Here is a 22,095-nt window from a genome sequence, read left to right on the forward strand (position 1 = left end):
AGGTCTCACGCTGCCTGACTTTAAGGCATATTATGAAGCCACAGTGGTCAAAACAGCATGGTACTGGCAGAAAGATAGATATATCGACCAATGGAATCGAATAGAGTGCTCAGATATAGACCCTCTCATCTATGGACATTTGATCTTTGATAAGGCAGTCAAGCCAACTCACCTGGGACAGAACAGTCTCTTCAATAAATGGTGCCTAGAGAACTGGATATCCACATGCAAAAGAATGAAAGAGGACCTGTATCTCACACCCTATACAAAAGTTAACTCAAAATGGATCAAAGATCTAAACATTAGGTCTAAGACCATAAAACAGTTAGAGGAAAATGTAGGGAGATATCTTATGAATCTTACAATTGGAGGTGGTTTTATGGACTGAAGAAAGAAAGCAAGAGCACTGAAGAAAGAAAGAAAGAAATGGGAGCTCCTCAAATTAAACACTTTTGTGCATCAAAGAACTTCATCAAGAAAGTAGAAAGACAGCCTACACAATGGGAGACAATATTTGGAAACCGCATATCAGATAAAGGTCTAGTATCCAGAATTTATAAAGAGATTGTTCACCTCAACAAGAAAAAGACAGTCAATCCAATGACAAAATGGGAAAAAGACTTGAACAGACACTTCTCAGAAGAGGAAATACAAATGGCCAAAAGGCACATGAAGAGATGCTCAATGTCCCTGACCATTAGAGAAATGCAAATCAAAACCACAATGAGATATCATCTCACACCCACCAGAATGGCCATTATCAACAAAACAGAAAATGACAAGTGCTGGAGAGGATTTGGAGAAAGAGGCACACTTATTCACTGTTGGTGGGAATGTCAAATGGTGTAACCACTGTGGAAGGCAGTTTGGTGGTTCCTCAAAAAGCTGAATATAGAATTGCCATATGACCCAGCAATACCATTGCTAGGTATCTACTCAGAGGACTTAAGGGCAAAGACACAAACGGACATTTGCACACCAATGTTTATAGCAGCATTACTGACAATTGCAAAGAGATGGAAACAGCCAAAATGTCCATCAATGGACGAGTGGCTAAACAAACTGTGGTATATACATACGATGGAATATCATGCAGCTCTAAGACAGAATAAACTTATGAAGTATGTAACAACATGGATGGACCTTGAGAACATTATGCTGAGTGAGACTAGCCAAAAACTAAAGGACAAATACTGTATGGTCTCACTGATATGAACTGACATTAGTGAATAAACTTGGAATATGTCGTTAGTAACAGAGACCATCAGGAGATAGAAATAGGGTAAGATACTGGGTAATTGGAGCTGAAGGGATACAGACTGTTCAACAGGTCTGGATACAAAAACTCAGAAATGGACAGCACAATACTACCTAACTGTAATGTAATTATGTTAAAACACTGAATGAAGCTGCATGTGAGAATGATAGAGGGAGGAGGGATGGGGACATAAATGAAATCAGAAAGAAAGATAGATGGTAAAGATCGAGATGGTATAATCTAGGAATGCCTAGAGTGTATAATAATAGTGAAATGTACAATGTACAAATTTTAAAAATGTTTTGGCATGAGGAAGAACAAAGGAATGTCATTACTGCAGGGTACTGAAAATAGATGATAATTAATACTTTAAAATGTCACCTTATGTGTGAGACTAAAGCAAAAAATGTTTATTTGTTACAAAACTTAGACTTTGACTAGAGCATTTCCTAATATAACTCATGTAGATAGTTTGACTGAATGTCATAAGTACTTGGTATCTCAGGTAGCACATGAGATTTTGTTGGCTTGTCCAGAGTGATGCCCCGATGAATCCCAGAATGATTTGATCAGTGACTGGAAAAGTATTTGCAAGCCCCCTTCGGGGAATGGTGAGAGCGGGGAGAAATTCAACTTCCCCAAGTTGAATTCTTGATATACTCACAAGCAGGGTGGACAACCAAAGCTATAGGCTGAGCCCCCAGGCTTGGGGTTTGTTCACATAAAACTTAACCCCACAAAGGATAGGTCAAGTCTACTTAAAATTTAGGCTTAAGAGTCACCCCCAAGAGGGCCTCTTTGGTTGCTCAGATGTGGCCTCTCTCTCCAGCCAATATGATGAGAAGTCTCACCACCCTCCCCCTCTCTGCGTGGGACATGACTCCCAGGGGTGTGGACCTTCCTGGCAACGTGGGACAAAGATCCTGGAATGAGCTGAGACTCAGCATCAAAGGACTGAGAGAAACCCTAGAATGAGCTGAGAATTAACATCAAGGGATTGACAGAACCTTCTCAAACAAAAGGGGGAAGAGTAAAATGAGACAAAGTGTCAATGGCTGAGAGATTCCAAACAGAGTCGAGAGGTTATCCTGGAGGTTATTCTTACACATTAAGTAGATATCACCTTGTTGTTCAAGATGTATTGGAGAGGCTGGAGGGAATTGCCTGAAAATGTAGTGCTGTGTTCCAGTAGCCATGTTTCTTGAGGATGATTGAACAATGATATAGCTTTCACAATGAGACTGACTTTGTGAATGTGAAAACCTTATGTCTGATGCTCCTTTTAGCTACTATATCAACAGAAGAGTAGAACATATGGAATAAAAGTAAATAATAGGGGGAACAAATGTTAAAATAGATTCTGTTTGCAACAGTGGTAAATGAAAGCGAGGGGTAAGGGGTATGGTATGTATAGTTTTTTTTTCTCTATTATCATTTTATTTCTTTTTCTGTTGTCTTTTTATTTCTTTTTCTAAATCGATGCAAATGTACTAAGAAATGATGACTATGCAACTATGTGATGATATTAAGAATTACTGATTGTATATGTAGAATGGAATGATATTTAAATGTTTTGTTTGTTAATTTTTTTTTAATGTTAAAAAAAGTTAAAAAAAAACAAGTGTGTATTCAGATTACTGGCCTATTCCAAACAGGTAACTAATATCCTCATTCATAATTAAAAGTAAAGCCATAAAGCAGTGTTCAGGTGATATTAAAATGGAAAGTTACAGAAATACCCAAATAATTTTTAAAAATCAATGTAGGGATTAAAAATGAAAATGGTACAAAGAAACCAGAAAGAAAACAATACAACATTTTTACAGTTGAAAAGATAAGCATTGTGTTTTTAATGAGCAGTAGATTTAGGCATTTTATAGTGTAAAATAAAATACAGATTACATGTAAACCATAGATATTTAGGTTAAAAGAAAGTATAAAATTCACATTAAGAACCAAAAAAATACATATATATGGACGTGCAACAGGGGCTCAGTGGCAGAGTTCTCACCTGCCATGCCAGAGACCCAGGTTCGTTTCCTGGTGCCTGACCATGTAAAAAAAAAGAATTAAAAAAATAAACAATAAATGCTAGAACCAAAATATTAACATTCTACCTAAAAACACAATTTCCTAATATGTGCTCTAAAACGATACAAAAATGGAGTATTAACTGCTCCAAAAATGGATAATCAAGACAAAAAAGGGTTCCAAACAAACAGAGCTAAAAGTAATCTAATAATGCTGGGTTATAAACTATGAACACATACATAGCTTTCAGACAATTGCAACTACTTAACTGATCAATACTAAAATAGAACAAGTAGAGGCTTAAAAGCCAATGCTATCTAAAAACAACGCAGAACATACAACATGACTCTCAGGACAGACAGGTATTTGTGTGGTTATCTGTTTCACTTCATTTAAGTGGGATGTAGAGCCAGAATCCTAGAATTCAAATTAGGGTGTAAACAATCCAAAACTGCTAAACTCTTCTCAAACAAATGCAGCTGCAATTGTAATTCTCAGTTTTCATATCTTATTGTAACCGAAACAGCAGTGAGATGGGTCAAAGTGGGATCTGAACCTAAACTTCAGATATGGTGAGGACACCAAAGGTCACTAATTCAAGATCCAGCTCAAAGTCCTTTATCAGATCACAGATAATTCAGCATTATTCTAGGTATTAAGGAAGCTACAGAAATAAATGAGACAAAGTTCTGTCCTCTAGTTACTTAAAAACAAGCCATATCCAGTCCTTCGAACTGTTCCTTAAAAAGCAAGCTGGTCTATGAACATGAAGGTTGCACTTACACACATCTTGCCCAGGTTGAAGCTGGCAAAACTTAACTACCTTCTACATATGAATTTCTTTATTTATTGACTTGCATTAGATAAGATGATCTCTCAAATGCTTCTGCATTCAAAATATTAAATGATTGATTCTTAACTCTAGGATATAGTTACTATTATAATGTGGTCTCTTTTCAAAAACAGGATCCTTAAATACAGAACCATCACATACAACTCTTACATACACCTTACAAAAATGAATACAATATGCTTAAGGCTACCACAATTGTCTGTTCTTTTCTTACTACTCAAACCACTTAGATTTTTCTGGATAAACTATTTTGCATTCCTGAAGAATAAGTCTTACCTTCAGATGGGAAGTTTTAAAGAAAAAGAAATCCTGGAGCTAGTTAGGAATGAGAGTTAGTGAAGTGCAAGGCAGCACTGAAATATCGCTTGACCTAGCTGAACTATCATAGATTCCCAATAGCTCTTTTAGAGCCTCCATTTAATCAGGAGATCCAGGGTTCCTCTGGAATCCAAAATTAGCAATGTAAAACTGACTGCTCAAGAAGTCAGGTCTACTTTTAAAATGCAATCTTGAGAACTTGTGTGGCATGGGAGTACAGCAACTCATACACACTTGACCTCTAGCAGGGATGGCTGTCCTCTTCGAACACTGTAAGGGACACACGTGGAACAGTGAGGAGGAAGGGTATATGCGCCCAGTCAGCCGTATCAGTTGAATCAGCCCTGGGGATCAATGGGGTGACAGAAGCCACAGCCAGATCACACAAACAGTGAACACTAAGTTAAACCATGGATTATAGTTAACAGTACAATTATAAAAATGTGCCATTATCAATTGTAACAAATTTACCACTACCACACCAATTTAAAGGGAGTATAAGGGAACCCTGTATTTTATGCATGATTTTTCTGTAAACCACAATTTCTCTAATAACAATAATAATAAAAGAAATCATTGCATCCACAAAATTTAAAGAAATCATATTTATTAAGCATTTAGTAAAAATTAATCTTGCAACAGACTTTCATTTTAAAGGATGTTAAAACCAGGTTATCAATATTGTCAGTTACTTTTCTGCAAAACTTAAAACAGTGATACAATTATTTCTCAGGGTAAAAATTTAGGACTGGAGCATCACTGAAAAAGGTCACTCAAAATAGATTAATTTTTTTATTTTAAAGGTGGCCCACTCTGAATTTGGATCATTTATATGTAGACATAAGAAATCGTGTGGCTCTGAGAAATCATTGTAAAGTTATATTCAAAAACTCCCAGCTCTATTACAGATTGAAAGAGATTAGCATGGTTTCAATATTAAAATACAAAAGGAATATTGTATTTTCTAAGAAGGTGGGGGATTAAGAAAGATGTTTTAAAACCATCTCAAAGAGTGATTAATCTGAGTATTTTCTTCTTAAGAGATGCTATAGCAAAAAAGCATGATACAGGAGAAGCAGCTTTAGAATCAGGATGCTTGGCTGGTACGGACTCTGCCATGCAAAGGAAATGTTACCTTGGACAACAGGACTGCTCAGTGTGTGAGCACAGGAGCCATGCAGTAACTGTGGATGGAACAGAGAACTCTTCATGCCTTGGTGAACTAGATGAGATTATCTCCAATTTCTAAATCTATGCTGGTCTAAATCTACCACTAGGCAAATTCTGATTTTATATGGCTTTACTTTGGCTCATCCAACATGAATAGGACCTACATGGACGTTCTGGTTATATTAAAGATATTCTGAGTGTACGTGTTTTTTTTTTCAACCATACTGATCAGGCCAAAAGAATTACCAAAAAGTTTTCTGGGCCCACTTAAAAGTGGAAATAAAAAAAAAATGCTTATTAAAAAAAAAAAAAAAAAGTGGAGATAAAACCTCTACAAAGAGTGACCATATTTTCACTTTCTCTACTCTTTACCAAAAGTGAATACCAGTGATAAAATCATGCAGAAAGACCTCACTCACATAGGCCTATTTTATATATACCATACATCCATATAAACACAGAGAGCAAAAATATATAACCATGAGATAAACTTTCATCATTTAAGGGATTTTTCTCAATATTACCCCCTCAGGTTATTCATTTCAATGGCAAGGAAATTTAATTCTTTGTCATAATGAATCTTTAAGGAATAAAGCAAATATGACTATTATAATTGAAACTGTCAAGCTGCTCTGAGATCATGAGTGGAACATGCAGTACAAAGAGCTGGTGTTCTTTGCTTTTAAAATGATTCTGATACCACTTAAAAGAAAAATGTCCAAGAAAAATTGAGAGGAAACAATTAAATGGTAAAAAGGGCAAAAACAGTGGGTAAACTCAATCACTGGGGATAAGCTAGAGTTTCAAATGGATGTTTAAGAGGAACAAAACTGACCAAGAGAAATTTGAGACCCCATACAGAGGATGATTTGTTACTGAAGGTCTCAAGTTTACAATACCTACAACATGGCAGATACTTAAAACTATGTTGAATTCATGAACATATGGATGAAAAAGTGAGAGAAAGACCTCAAAGTTGGGAATGAGCCAGGATTTTTCAGAGGGCAGTGAACGACCTCCAACTTTGTTACTTATTTTCAAGAACTGCAAAATAGGACTAGGAAGGAAAATGAAACCAAATTTGGAGTCCCGGAAAACAAAAGTGAGTATCTTATCTGAAAAACAACTGGCAGTTCCTGTAAATTTCTGGGTAGGAAAGTGACCCCTGGAAATTCACGTAAAATTTGATATGTATACAGGCTACATGTAGGATAAATTAAAAAGGGAAGAATAGAAATAGAGTTAGGCATGGAATTGGTACTCAAAGAATGCGTATAATCTTACCTTTCTGCTAAATTTAAATGTGTCCAGAGTAGAGAGGTTGTTGGGGAGGCACAACACAAAACAAAATAAAATCACTTACGGCTGTCCATGCATTTCTTTTGCACCGGACACATAGCCATCCATCACAGATCTCATGAGAAGGGATACCATAACAACCTACAAAATAAAAATGTGGATCCATGCATTAGGCTTTTGCAATGTTAAAATATTACACATCACAGTACTAACTAAAAAAGAACCAGGACAATTGCCTATCATAATACTTTTTTTTTATAATACTTTAATTCTTACGTCTTAAAAACAAAAAATGAGCAAAGCTGTCTAAAAGATGCTTCTAGTTCTCATGCTTCTTAATTAACTGAGTATCAATCCTGAGAAAGGTAAGAACATGAGTCCTAATAGCTACAAATGCTCACAATAGTTGTCATACAAAATACTGATAATAATTCTTGAATGGGCAAAAACAAAATTCCTAAACTATCAAGCCTAATCCTTTACCACTGCAAAACATATTACAAAATATGTTGTGATCCATGGAGCAAAGTTTGGAGAAATGCAGAAGTAATACAATAATTAAATTTTGAAATTATTTTAGAGATAAATTAAAATTACATTTAATTAGCTTTAATTTCAGTGTGAGGAGCACAGAATGCACAATCCATGGTGAGTGAGGGAGGGGTATATTCGATTCAACTTATCTATTCAGTAAGAGCCTGCCTCAAAATAGCTACATAAGGAGATGGCTGATGATGTAAATATATGCAGCAATACATGGTACCAAGAAACACTTCTTATTTGACTCCCTAAAATAAGAGGCTTTTAAAAGATTTCAATGAGTGATTCTTAAAGTTTCTGTTACATTTAAGATGGTAATAGGAAGACAGCAGAAATGTCATTAGCCGCCCTTCAAATGCCATAAAAATCATAAAATATTAAGTTCAAACATATATTTATGAAATATTATGACTAAATTGCATAGCTAATGAGTTCAAGTGTCAAGATCAAATCCAATTTTCTTGTGTTCCTTTGCCTCATAAATATACATAATAGTACTGAATGAATGTATATATGCATGTATGACCAAAAAAATTGAGACAAACAAAACAAGAAGGTTGCTGCCACTACATTTCAAACACAAAATGTTCAAATCCCTTGGGGAAGGTGATAAAATATAATTAATAAAGAATATACAGGGAGGCTATTTCAACCCTAATATAAGAGTGCTATTGCTCGGGGTAAATACAGAAGGCAATACCCATTTCATAAGCCCCTCAAAGAGCACTGACAAAAACAGATCATACATTGGTATGATAACATAACAGGTACTTTGATAAGATCTATAATGCTAGAATACTTCAAAATAGAGTTACAATGCATAATAAATGTTTTTTTAACACATTTTGGAGGATTTTCATGAAAGGCAAATAAAAACTGTATTTATCATTTATCTAATTATGTAAAAGTACCAAACTGAGACATGTGGAGACAAACCATTTTGGCCCTTGAGGAAAAACAACTGTAATGACTGGCTTCCCCTTGAAGGCAACAGATTTCCCTAAATCTGTTTAGGGAATAACATGTAACTCAGTATAACAATAATTCTCAAAGCATGAAAGGAATACTCATTTCTCTTTAAGAAAGTTACAAAGAAAAATAATCATCAGTCTGTATTAGAGAATTAAACTAACATTTTCACAACTACACCTTAAAATAATTAAACTTTGAGGATGTGAAAGGAACCACGACGACAATAAGCCTGGTCAAGTTGGCATCCCTATTACTCCACGGTGATGCTCATTCAGCCAGATGCTCAACCATTTAAGCCCATGCCTGGATATCAAACAATAATAGACTTGTTCTTGACTAATATTACATAAGACTGGAGAAAAGAGGATGATTATACATACTTATGCTTTCATTAGGGGAAATTTGAGAAAGAATGACCTCATCATATGACAAAGAATTCCAATAGCCAAATGTGATAGGTCTGATAGGTTAAAAATGGGTGAGATACATGATTGAATGATAGATTCATTTACTTGCATGAACCTGTACACAGCACTTAGCACAGGAAATCAGAAGACTTGTTCCATCCTCTTCAAGGAAGGCACTGGGTGGAGAATATTCTATATTTTCCTCACTATAAATAAAACACATCTCTGGAATGAGGGGCTTAGTCTTTTCTCCTGTCGTTAATGATTCATGGAACTTTGTCTCCCATCTAGAATCATTTTCTTCATTGCTGCTATCTGGCTGCAAAACACAACGTTTAAAGATAAGTAAAAAACAGAGAAAAAGCTCATCATTCTTTCTGGTACCTCTAATTCAGTAACACCTGTATCTCCAACTTCTTTTCTTTTTCCTCTTCTCCTTGACCCAAATATTAGGATTTTGTCAACGCTACTTCAACCAAAGGCTAATCTCTAAGAACAAGAGATTATATGTCTGCTCTGACAAGAAAGTGGTGAGCTAGTAAAACTATATACTTAGAAAGAATCGGTTCTTCTGATGAATGTTTTTGTTTTGTTTTTTTATTTGCCCTAGGCTAAAGAACTGACTGAAGAATCTGACCTGGTTCCAGTTGATGGAGTATTTTCAAAAACCAGTTTTAATCTGTGCAATAGTATTGAGAGAGGTTTGAAGGGCTTTTGCCTCACTACAAACTCACAACAGTATGAAAGAGAGAGTGGGGATATGAAAGCAAATTAAAACGGACAATGTCCCCCAAAAATTGTCATTTCACCCTGATATATATTTTTAAAACTGTTAATGTCTATTATTATCTACAGAGACCTTATGTTATTCATTTCTAAAAATCTTACCATTTTAATTATTGGAAATTTTTTAATTATTGGGGATATATACAAATTATGATGCAGAAATATTTAGCAATAAAAAGTTAAATTTCTAGATCCTCATTTTTTTTATTTTTGATACTACTTAACCTGGCAATTCCACTTAAGGTATATACCACAAAAAAACTGAAAGTAGGGTCTCAAACAAATACTTACATACCAATAATCACAGCAGCAATATTCACACTGGAAAAAAGTGGAAACTACCCAAGAATCCATCAAAAAATGAACAGATAAATGAAATATGGTACATACAAAGGAATATTATTGAGCCATAAAAAAGTTCTAATACATATTACAACAAGAATGAACTTTGAAGACATCAAGCTAAGTGAAATAAATCAGATACAAAAGGGTAGATATTGTATGATTCCATTTATTTAAAATATCTATTATTTAAAATATTCAAAATAGGCAAATTCATAGAGAAAGTCTGTTGGAGGTTATCAGGGATGAAGGAGGGGCTGAATGGGAAGTTACTGCTTAATGGGTACAGAGTTTTTCTTTAGGGTGATGAAAAAGCTTTGGTAATGGATCGTAGTAATGATAGCACAACATTGTAAATATAACACCACCCAATTGTAAACTTAAAATGGTAAAAATGGCAAATTTTATGCAATATAAGAAATCAAAAAGTAAAGTTTTACCAAAAAAACCCAGAAACTTAATGAATAAAAGAAAAAAATATTTTGCTCTTACTTTCATACATTCATAGACATACAATGAGTTTAAAATTGTGTAATAAGACACATTTTCATGCTCTGAAATGTCTAAACAGAGTAAGTTTTCTTTATATGGAACTGTAAGAGAGATGTAATCTTGAATAAAATATTTCTGGTTCTATTGTTGAAAACATGACCCAAAACATAATGTTGCTATCAATATACCTTGTAACACCTTGGACCTTAAAATGTACTGCTTAGTTCCACACTTGGATTGCTAAAGATGACTTCAGTTGCATTAGTGTAGGAGAATATAAACATCTATAAGCTGAGATGTTATCAGTATGATATACACACAATAATGTAGAAAACAACATAAAGTACAACTGGCTAATGATGGTGAACTGGCTAATTCAGATTGCACAAGGATCTGCTGTCTGGTACACATCCCACATGGAAAGATGATGAGAAATTTCTAAAATGTGAGCCAAAAATGGCATTTACATTACATGAAATGTGAAAGAGAAAATAGGTCCAGGCTCTCTCTAGGCCAATTTCTACTGTTTTTAAGCTTTAAGTTCTGAATATCTTGATGAAAAGGATAGGAAGAAAGGATGGAATTTCCTCTTTTCTGAAACAGACTAGGATATTCAAAAAAGAAGAAACACAGCCACAAAAACATCTCCTGAACAGCACATCAAATTTTTGTTAGTTGTTCTATATAGGTCATTAGCAACATAAGAATTAATGTGTTGCTTTTCACATGTATACTAATTCTACAATAATTCACTGGTGATCCCTGGGGTTCGCAGTCACACTGAATGTGCAGTAGTGAAGGAACTCTTGACAAGACCCCTCCCTGCCATTACCTTGTAATAGGGCATAAGGAGAGTACAGATTGCACAATGTGGATCCATTTTGGCCATGGCTACATTATATTCTTTCTCAGCCACAAAGTTTGGTGCCCTTCCTTGCCAAAGATGGACCAGAGGCTTCGCCCAAGACTCTGTTTCTTCCACTTCCTCTTCAACTGATGGAAATTCAGGTAATTCTTATAAAAAAGAGCATAAAAAATAGAGTGAACATGGGACACAGGGAAAACAAACTCTGGCTATAAGAGAAACAACATTACAAAGCACTCTGTGATATTAAGGCAAGGCAGCAAACAGACTTTGTCATTCAGATATATTCTGAGAAAAATCGAACAATGGGGATTTCCTTCTAACCTTTCCCAACTTTCAAGGACCAGACCAGTTCTGGTGTCCAGAAGACTTCTCTCTCTTTGTGCCTTCCCCTCACTACCAAGACAGATTAATCTGCTCCCTGCTTTCAATACCTGTACTCTGTTGCTTCTAATGCTGCCATAACACCTTCCATAATAAAATAAGTTTATGGGTGTAGGCCACAGTGACTAAGCAGGCAGAGTTCTTGCCTGTCATGCTGGAGACGCAGGTTCTGCCCATGCAAGAAATAATAATAATAGTAAGTTTATGTATGGAAGATTATCTTCTGGCTGGGAGGGATATTCACTAACCCAGTAACCAAGTTAACAATATATTTAGTTTCTTCACATAACACAGTACATGGCTCCAAAGAGGTTGCTGAATTAGACTACACTTAATCAATTTTAGGTCAAAGAATTCATGATGAATAACATTGAAAAAGCACCTATCATGTGCCAAACAGTGTACTGGCATTACACTGATATAAAGGACACTCCATATGTAAAATGCTCTATTTTATTCATTGTGGTGCCCCTAGATCACTTGGCAGCAGGAGATAAATCACTTAAGCATATATATCTATTAACAAGAAAAGGGCAGAGATATATCTATTAACAAGGGCAGAGATCTACTCCACTAAAATACATTTCAAAATTTTATAGAAGATGATGAAATTACAGAAGGCATCAAGTGTTGAGAAAACAAAATTCCCATGCTTATAGCACAGGACAGTAGATTAAGGCAAGCAGCAACAACTACAGATGGATCCAGTGCTTAATTCTAGAGCTGTAACACATCCTAAAATTCCTTACCAATGGCTTATGCATTCACATTCTTATGAACAAATACTGTAGCACAATGTCTTCCTCTCCAAAACAGGGTGAATCTAATGAACCAGTATACTCCAATCTTTGGCTATTGACGTACTTTCATAAGAACAGCTATTTCCAGATATTAGCTAACAATAAATTTATCATACCATTTGTTTTATTAGAAAAAAATGAAACAACATAGTTGGAGTCTATAGGGTTTAGTATCAAAAAAATAAGAATGACTAAACATCGGCAATCTCACATAGTCCAACGTGATATATTGATGGATGTCCAATATTCCAAGATGCTCTCATTCCTTAGGTTGGTTATAAGTTAATGTAAGGAGTCCCCAAATGTTTCATGAACGAAGGAAATAGTTTTTAATTCCTTAAAGCCTAGAGATAATAAGAAAGATGTAGGGGAAAGAACAATTCCTGGCAGAGGAGTGAGGGAATAACAGGAAGTAAGCAGAGCTGCGCCAGCTCCCCAACTTCCATGTCAATGGCAAGGTTTGTCCTATGGATGCCTGATGACAACTAATGGCCTGGCCTCAAACATACTCAACACTGACTTGGTGGTAGTAGACCCTGCTCTACAAATGTCCTTTCCCAAAGATGAGGTCTTACTCTGGCCCAAAGAGAATTTGTCTTCTCCTTGGATACTCTCCAGGGTAAGCAATTACCAAAGTGTAATCCTGTAAATGAAAAGCAGTATGCAACAAAATTGTGCAGCCCCAAGAATAAGGAACCAGCACTCTAGACACGCAACTTTTAGTTCAAGCCCTCTGATTTTTAGGGCAATGTCTTAGATAAGATAGATTCTCACCTGGGAATGATTTCTCCCTCGGCTTTTTGTTCATTTCTTTCTTAAAAAAATCTACGAATCTGTGAAATAGTATGGTTTATTTACCTTCCACCACATGTTACAAAATGCATCATGTTGGGAGGTAATTATACACCAGTGAGATTACCGTTAAACATTTAGAGGTAACATTAGTCAACCCTAGTTGAAGAAGGGAAGAAGAGAACAAATTCATAGGCATAGTGATAGTGACAGATGATCAAAAGAAATACAAAGGAGAGTTCAAATAGAGTCGAGAGGCTACTCTTGAGGTCACTCTTATGCAAGATTCAGTTAGATATTGCCACCTACCTAAATTGCCAAACCCCAACCAAAACCATTCCAGCCAATCCTAAAGAACACCTAGGGTGTTTCGTTTTTTACAAAGGTTCCATGCACTTGGGTAATTTTCCAGAAACTTACAACCTCTAGATGGGTCCCTAGACCAGATAAAGTCCTGAAACTTAGAGGACCCAGCTTCTCCAGAATATCAATTAGTTCCATCTCCCTATCCCCATATTATTGACAGTCCCTTCCAACATGAAAAAGTTAGAAAGGTCATAGCCGTAATACCCCTAAAGAGAGGGATAGGGAGATCAAAGGTGATGGGGAAGTTATACAGAGAAGGTAGGGTTTAACAAATGAATATGATTACTGAATCATTAAATTGAGATATCTTTTAGTCTCCAGTATCTTAGAGCAGCTAGAAGTAAAAACCTAAAATTGTGGAATTGTAACCCATACCAAACTCTGAAATCTGTTATACAACTAATTATTGTGCTGTGCTTTGAAATTTATTGCTTTTTTGTATATATATTATTTTTTACAAAAAAGAAAAAAAAGTTGATTGCGATAATAAAAATATATATTTATTTCTTCAAGCCTCCTATATTCTGGAGCAGGTAGAAGGAATGGTATGGTAGCCCATGACAAACTCTGGGAGCTCTAACTACTTGCTGAAGAGTGCTTTGAAAACTTTTCCTTTTTTCTTTCTTTGCTTTGAATATATGTTATATTACACAATACAAAAAAAGCTTAAAAAAACACACATTAAAAAGGGGGGAGGGGGCGGGTTGTGTGTACAATGAGCCAAGACATAATTTTTAGGATATGTGGAAACCCAGAGAGGAAAGGGGTATTGGTAAAGAGAGTAATTGATAGATAATGGTCGTTATCAAATTGTGGTCTCTGAACTCCTGGGGAATGCCCAATACCATTTAATGGAATCAAATCATTTAAGGTCAAAACTACTTTCATGAATATTAAGATGTTGTTTCCTTATTTCACCATGCTGACATTTGTAATGGTGGTACAAAATAACACTGGATAAAACTCCTACTGCATAGCTAGATTCAAAGCGGCAGCACCAAAGTAGTCATTGTATTCTTAATAACCACACACTTGCAGTAGAACAAAGAAAGCCAACTTTACTTAGGCATGTCATTGATGAAGGAAAAAAAGTATCCATTTTATTATGACAAAATGGTCTACATAAATAAGTCCACATAAAGTGCTTCTGTTGCACGCTAAAGTCTGATAGTAGTTGTGGGGAACAGCACTTAAGGAATAATTTTAGCTGCAAGTTGAAAGCCCGTCCCTTAAAAAAAGAAAAAAAACAGTATTTGTTGAAATGATAAAATTGAAACTTTGGAGTAAAAATTAGAATTTTGGTAAATAGAACTCCCTCAAACTGCCCCCTCTCCCATTCCCATGATGTCGCTAGCACTTCACATGTCTCCACACAGCACTTGCAGACTGCAGTCCTGTGATAACCTTTTAACCCAGTATCTACCCTCTGGCAACTGCATTCCTGTGATAAATCCCCTCACAGAGTGCCTGCCAAAATTCTGGCAGTTACAACCCTGCCAAACTATAGCAGCCTTTAAATTTTAAACCCCACCAATGAAGGACTTACAACTTCCGGCTTGGCCCTTCACTTCTAACACAACCAACGAAAACCCCTCAATTTCCCATGCCCGCCAAAGACCCCAGTCCCTCCGTTATAAAGGATCTTCCCTTGTCCTCCCAGACCGGCTGAAGTCTTATTTTTCAGACCTCCTCTGTGCGTACCCGCTAATAAATCTCCTGCCTGTGCTCATCAGTCTCCGGGTCCAGGTGTGTACCTTTTTCCTAACAATAAACTTATATGCACTATTGTAAATGTGCCAGTTTCTCTATGCTTAAAGCTTTTTCTGAAGGGACTGATATTAATTTTAATAAACGTAATATTTTTATATTACATCAAAGGATGTACCAACATCTACAAGAAAGATCTATAAAATTTGGGTCTTTGTTTACCAAAATCATGCAAGGGTGAACATTCAAAGTTCAAGAGAAACCAGTTTCACTGATGTGAATTCAGATTCTACATTGCAATTAAACTTGAAGCAACAACTATTTCTCTAATTTTGGTGTAGTGTCAAAGAATATCCAGAATTATCTAGAAAAGCTATTAAAATAATGTTCTCTTTCCAACTACATTAGTGTGTGAAGCCGGAGTTTCTTCACATACATCAACCAAACATGACATTGCAACAAACTGACAGCAAAAGCAGCTATGAAAATCAAGTTATCTTCTATTAAACCCAGAAGTATATATATTTGCAAAAGATGTAAAACAATACTACTCTCCTCACTTATGTGTGTGTGTGTGTGTGTGTGTGTGTATGTGTGGTTTGGAAAAGACATCTATTTTTCATAAAAACATATGTTAACAGCTTATGTAATCACTATTGCTACCTTTAAATGGTTTAATATATTTTACAATTTCCCTTGCTTAAATTTTAGTGCATCAAATAATGATAGATATACCCAACAAAAAAAGCAAAAAATAACACACTTTAGGGTCCTCAAAATATTTAAGACATAAGGAGTCCAGACACCAAAAAGAATGAGTATCATTGACATTTTCTTATTTCACACGAGCATTTTCATCCGAAAGTGTGAGTACCATAGTGAAGTAGGATAAAATAGGACAAATATAATAGGTTTCCTATTTAACTCTGAAAGAGTTAACAAACAACTCCAAGTCCTTTATTTCTTATCTGGCTCCAAAGGAACTAATACTGAGCTCAAACTTCCCGGGACAAAAATTTCTAGAAAGCCCCTCCCCAAACCACTGGACCCTCCCCAAACCATAAAGGCTTGTAAAATTCTGAGCCCAAAGCAAACCCATAGTTAATAACAGGAAGCACAGGGTCATAAAGATTGTTAACCATTTTTATTTATCCAAAGACAAATTTTAGGTATCTGAGAAAAAAAACACGAATTCTGCTAGCTATCTCCTCCTAGAAACAGAAGACATCTAGTATTCAAAGATTCTATGGTTATGCCACTAGTAAAATTTTCTTATAAAACAAGCTGGTCCACTCCACTCAGCGCGTGTCCCTCTGGTGGCCATACTGGTGTTAACCTCTCTAATGTGTACTCTCTCTTTCTGAAAAACTTCTCTTTTAATAAATTTTACTACTTATGCCTACTGGCACTCTCGTCTCTAAATTCTTTTAGTTTTGAAACTATCGAACCTGAATCGGGGCTCAGCTGGCACCACTGCCAGCAGGGCACCGGTTACAACAGGAGTCACTGCTGGATTATACTGGCCGGATAATATTGGTACAGACCGTAATCTCACAGCTAAGCAAAGAATTTCATGAAGGGCTTTCCTCAATCGGCCTGTGATCCTTAAAATGAAAAGAAATAATAGACAATACTGCCAAAAGGCTTCCTTTCTCCTTGGTTCTTTCATTAATGTTCTGCAATATTTGTCAGCTGCAGCTAAAAAAAAAATTATATGCCAATAGCACTCACTTTTTTTTCTCCACTGGTGAGCTCTTTCTTTATAGCAGAAACCTAGATTTCTAGATTATTATATTATAAAAACATTTCCATTACCCTGGAGCAAGTAAAGTACAGTCAAGCAAAGCATGAACGCAAATAGAAAGCAGTTCCTTAAATCTTCAGGAGCCCCTCAGAATTCACAGCAGAAGGTTATATCACACAGCTCCAGGAACCATATTATCAGAACTTTCTACTGAATAAAAAGCATAAACAAGGGCTAAAATGACCAGGCTCCCTGACAAACACTACTATAAGGGAAAAAGGGAAAAGAGACACTATCCTGGATAAATATACCAAAGTAGCCTGCTGAAAATACTGCCAAATAAACCAGCAGCACATTCAATAGCTGCTCTGAAGTTTTTCTCTCATTATAACACTAAAAACAAATTCTTAATATTTTGTAAAGAAGCTGCTTATAATCAATTCCAAACTCTTGGATGATGCATGCAATAGATGGACACTGTTATTTCATGTTAGTATTAAAAAACATCCCCTCTGAAAATAAATAAAAAATAAAAATAAAAAATGTTCTCTGACTTACAACTAGGCATTCAAATTCTGCCTCTAACTGAATATATCTGACACAGTTAAAAGCTCTTACAAACCAAGAATTCTATATCCAACAAAACTATCTTTCAAAAATGAGGGAGGGCTTAAGACATTCCTGAAAAAACAAAAGCTGAGGAACTTTTATCACCACTAGACTGGCACTACAGGAAATGCTAAAGGAAGTTCTGCAGGTTGAAAGGAAAGCACCTAGACAATAACTGAGGTCACATGAAGAAATAAAGATCTATGGTAAAGATAATGTCATGTGTAAATATAAATACCAATACTACTGTATTTTTTATTTGTAACTCCACTTTTTAAGTCCTACAGGACTGAAAGGTCAATACATAAAATATGATGAATCAATGATTTGGGATTCATAATATATAAACATTAATTTTTTATAAGAACTATATACAAGTGGACAGATGGAAGTCAATAGGAAAATAGTTTATATAAAAGTTAAGCTAGTGTTAAAGCAAATGAGATTGCTATACATACAGGATGCTAAATTTAAGCTCCATGGTAAGCACAAAGAAATGCAACTCATAAAGACCAGAAAGTAGAGTATAGATTACTACTAGTGATGGTGCAGAGAGGCAATGGAGAGTTAATGCAAAATGAGTATAGGGTTTCTGTTTGGAGTGAAGGGAAAGTTCCAATAACGGATGTTGGTGAGGGTACTGAAACATTGTGAACATGATTAATCCCACTGAATGGTATGCTTGGGAGGGGTTAGTATGGGAAGACTTATGTTGTATATGTGTTTCCACAGTTTAAAAAAAAAGAAATAAAGAGAAACTAAAGAAAAAGGGTAATTAAATGCAAAATGTAATACTGGATGGGTACTAAGAATGGAGGAGAAAAGGTTCAAAAGAACATCACTAGGATATAATAATAAATTGGAATACAGACTGTAAGCTTGACATCAACATTAAATTTTTTAAACTTGATAATTACACTTAAAGTGATTACATAAGTGAATATCCTTATTCATAGGATACTTGGAAGCATTTATATGAGTTCAATAAGTATGATATATGTAATCTGTGCTTAAAAGTTCAGGAAATGATAGATTAGATAGATACATAGACAGACAAAAGAGAAGGAGGGGGAGAGAGAGAAAGAAAGAGAGCAAGAGAAAGAGATAAGGCTCAGGTGGCAAAATGTTAAAACTGATGGATCTGGGTATCTGGAGGGGTAGTAATATGTTGAAGTTCTCTGTATGATGTCTGTATTATTTTTGCAAGAGTCCTGGAAGTTTGAAATTATTTCAAAATAAAATGTCAAAAAAGAAAAGTAAAAGAAGGAGGATACATTCCTGATCATTATGATATCATCATACCAACCCTTGGTCACCTATTCAAGACATTTTCAGGAGGGAAAAATAAATGTCTTCTTTTTTTAAAGCTCTAGAGCAAAGGTAGTGGGAATAGACATGAACACAGAAGCTCAATAATAGTGCTCAGGAAGAAAAGTGATTTAAAACAAAACCATTTTGTCACTACAATTACTTCTGGGTAAAATCACAGTAATTAGTGAATCACCAGCAGCATGCTTACATCTCTCCCCATCTTGCTCCCAAAGTGTCTTAAATGCCATCTCCAAAATTACACTCCTTGTTTGCAGTTCAAACCCTACTTGCCCTTTCCTTAAAACTGTAAGAAAACTCTGTTTTCAACATGAATTAGGAGAGTCAGTACAAAATCTGCTGGTGAACAAATGGCCCTACAGTAGTTTGAAAAGTACTGCATGGGAAAACTCAATCATACAGGTTATTGGATCAGTAAGAGGAGACCCCTAGAAAGTAGGTTGCTTATAGAATCCTTAAAATTTCCTTGCACTAAAAAGAACATCAGGCTTATTACAATTCACTTGAAAATCTTACAATAGTCTGCGAGGACTCCAAAGATTCCTATTAAACTAAATTTGAGGAATCCCAATTATATAATTAACTTTTTCCTACAAGTTAATAAAATTTCCCATAGCATATGTGGGGGAAGGGGGGGGTCCCACTAGTAACAGAGAAGGTGAGTTTAAGGATTATATATTGATTTTTGGCCACTTTCTATATAAAGCAATTTCCACTAATTTTCATATGAAAGTATACCTACAGGTTATATAAGTAAAAGGTGAAACAAAATTATATATTTAAAAATATTACTTCAGGGTGGGCCATGGTGGCTCAGTGGCAGAGTTCTCACCTGCCATGCCTGAGACCCGGGTTCAATTCCCTGTGCCTATCCATGCAAAAAAATATGTATGTATATATTACTTTAGGTGATGAAATGATTAAATCTATGGCAAAGATCTTAGAAGTAAACAATGTAAAAAAAAGGAAGAAAGCCCCTCACTTTGCAGTTTGGAATATGATTAATTAAACTGTTCTAAGGTGACCACAGCTGCAGATCCATTACTGCAGATCCACAGAGCTTTAATCCATTACTATTACAATAACTAAGTTAACAATCTTTTGAATGCCATACAGAGAAAAGCGGCAGTTTTACAATTGAGACAGAACAAAAATGATATTTCGTTTATGTAATCTGTGTGATCTTAAACTTTGGACATAATGATAAATCTCATTTTCTACATCTGCAAAGTAAGTGCAAGATGACCTAAATTAGAGGGTTTTCAAAAAGTTTATATGAAATACCTCATCCAAAAGTTGCTTCTCACTGATAATTATTTCCAGGGTCCTCAATGGATGATGGTTTCTTATCTGTTGTTTCTCTAGCAAAATCTTTGCAAAGGTCAATCATCAAAAAAACCCGACTTGAGTTGCAAGTCCTAAATATTAATCACTTTAAATAATAATACAGATGAAAATAGTGACAGTCAATTATATCCTATATATACACATTTCTAGAAAAGAAAAAAAAAGATTTATGTTTTCAGACAAAAAAAAAAAGATGTTACTCTCCCCTCAGTCAAAACCGTTATAAAAATGTTCTTTCACAAATTGTAACACATGCACCGCACTAACGCAAGGTGTGTGGGAACTCTGTATTTTATGTATGATTTTCTGTAAACCTACAACTTATCTAATCCTAAAAAAGGAAAAATGTCACTGATGTATTGTTTATGGTAAAAAAATATAAGAACTACTCATTAAGAAATATGTAAAGAAGTTACAGCATGAACATATGTATGGGCATTAGAAATGGTGCTTCTAAAGATCATTAATCAAACAGAATATATAAAATGAATATAAACATCACATAACCTATAACATTACATGAAAATGAGTATCATACAATAATAAATGAAAAACCAACAGATAAAGCTGTAATAAAGAATGGTGCGAATTCTCTAAAAACAGTTTTTTAAGGTCTGGAATATAGGAAAAGGGGTGTGCAAGTTTTCATGATTATAAAAATAAGCAATCTTAAAATTTTTTTTGAATGCAGTCAGAATAATACTAAAGGCACCACAAATTGGGGAACACCTTAGTTTAAGAGCAGGCTTATATCAGATTTATTCATTCAGGACTCTTTTTTTTTTTTTTTTAACTTTTCTTATTGCATAGTATAACATATATAGAAAGCAAAGAAATGAAAAAGCAATAGTTTTCAAAGCACTCTTCAACAAATCATTACAAGATAGATACCAGAGTTTGTCATGGGCTACTATATGATTCTCTCGTATTTTTCCTTCTAGCTGCTCCAGAATATAGAAGGCTACAGGGCTTCAATGTTTTTTTTTTATCATCACAGTCGATTTTTTTCCCTTCTTTTTTTTTTTGTGAAAAGTAACATATATACATAAAAGCTATAAATTTCAAAGAGCAGTACCACAGTTAGTTGTGGAACATATTTCAGACTTTGACGTGTTACAATTTCACAATTTTAGTTTTCTACTTCTAGCTGCTCTAAATACTGGAGACTAAAAGAGGTATCAATTTAATGACTTAGCGTTCATATTCATTTAAGTCCTATCTTCTCTGTATAACTTCTACCATCACCTTTGATCTTTCCATCCCTCTCCTTAGGAGTGCTTGGGCTATGGCAATTCCAAATTTTTCATATTGCAAGAGTCTGTCACTAATATGAGGTAGGGAGATAGAACTATCTGATATTCTGGAGAGGTTGGGCTAGGTTTCAGGACTTATCTGGACCAGGGGCCTATGTGGAGGTTGTAGGTTTCTGGAAAGCTACTCTAGTGAAAGGGAGCCTTGTGGAATCTTATATATTGCCCTAGATGTTCTTTAGGATTGGCTGAAATAGTCCTGGTTGGGAATTGGCAGGTTATGATGGGTAGCAAGGACTAACTGAAGCTTGCCTAAGAGCAACCTCCAGAGTAGCCTCTTGACTTTATTTGAATTCTCTCTGCCACTGATACTTTGTTAGTTACACTTCTTTTCCCCCTTTTGGTCAGGATGGAATTGTTGATCCCATGGTACC

At 35.3% G+C, this 22,095-nt stretch overlaps 1 protein-coding gene across 5 annotated transcripts in view; it reads right to left on the bottom strand.

Annotated features, from left to right (window-relative positions):
- Nucleotides 1-22,095, bottom strand: part of KDM4C (lysine demethylase 4C) — a 596,944-nt gene that overhangs the window by 187,518 nt on the left and 387,331 nt on the right. For all 5 annotated transcript variants that reach the window (XM_077148206.1, XM_077148204.1, XM_077148205.1 and 2 more), the window contains 3 exons: nucleotides 11,301-11,482; nucleotides 8,954-9,167; nucleotides 6,994-7,070 (listed from right to left, as the gene is read on the bottom strand). In XM_077148206.1, coding sequence (XP_077004321.1) covers nucleotides 6,994-7,070; nucleotides 8,954-9,167; nucleotides 11,301-11,482 — 473 coding nt within the window. The remainder of the gene's footprint in view (nucleotides 1-6,993; nucleotides 7,071-8,953; nucleotides 9,168-11,300; nucleotides 11,483-22,095) is intronic.

The sequence above is a fragment of the Tamandua tetradactyla genome, chromosome 2, assembly GCF_023851605.1.
Source record: "Tamandua tetradactyla isolate mTamTet1 chromosome 2, mTamTet1.pri, whole genome shotgun sequence".
NCBI classification, from domain to species: domain Eukaryota; kingdom Metazoa; phylum Chordata; class Mammalia; order Pilosa; family Myrmecophagidae; genus Tamandua; species Tamandua tetradactyla.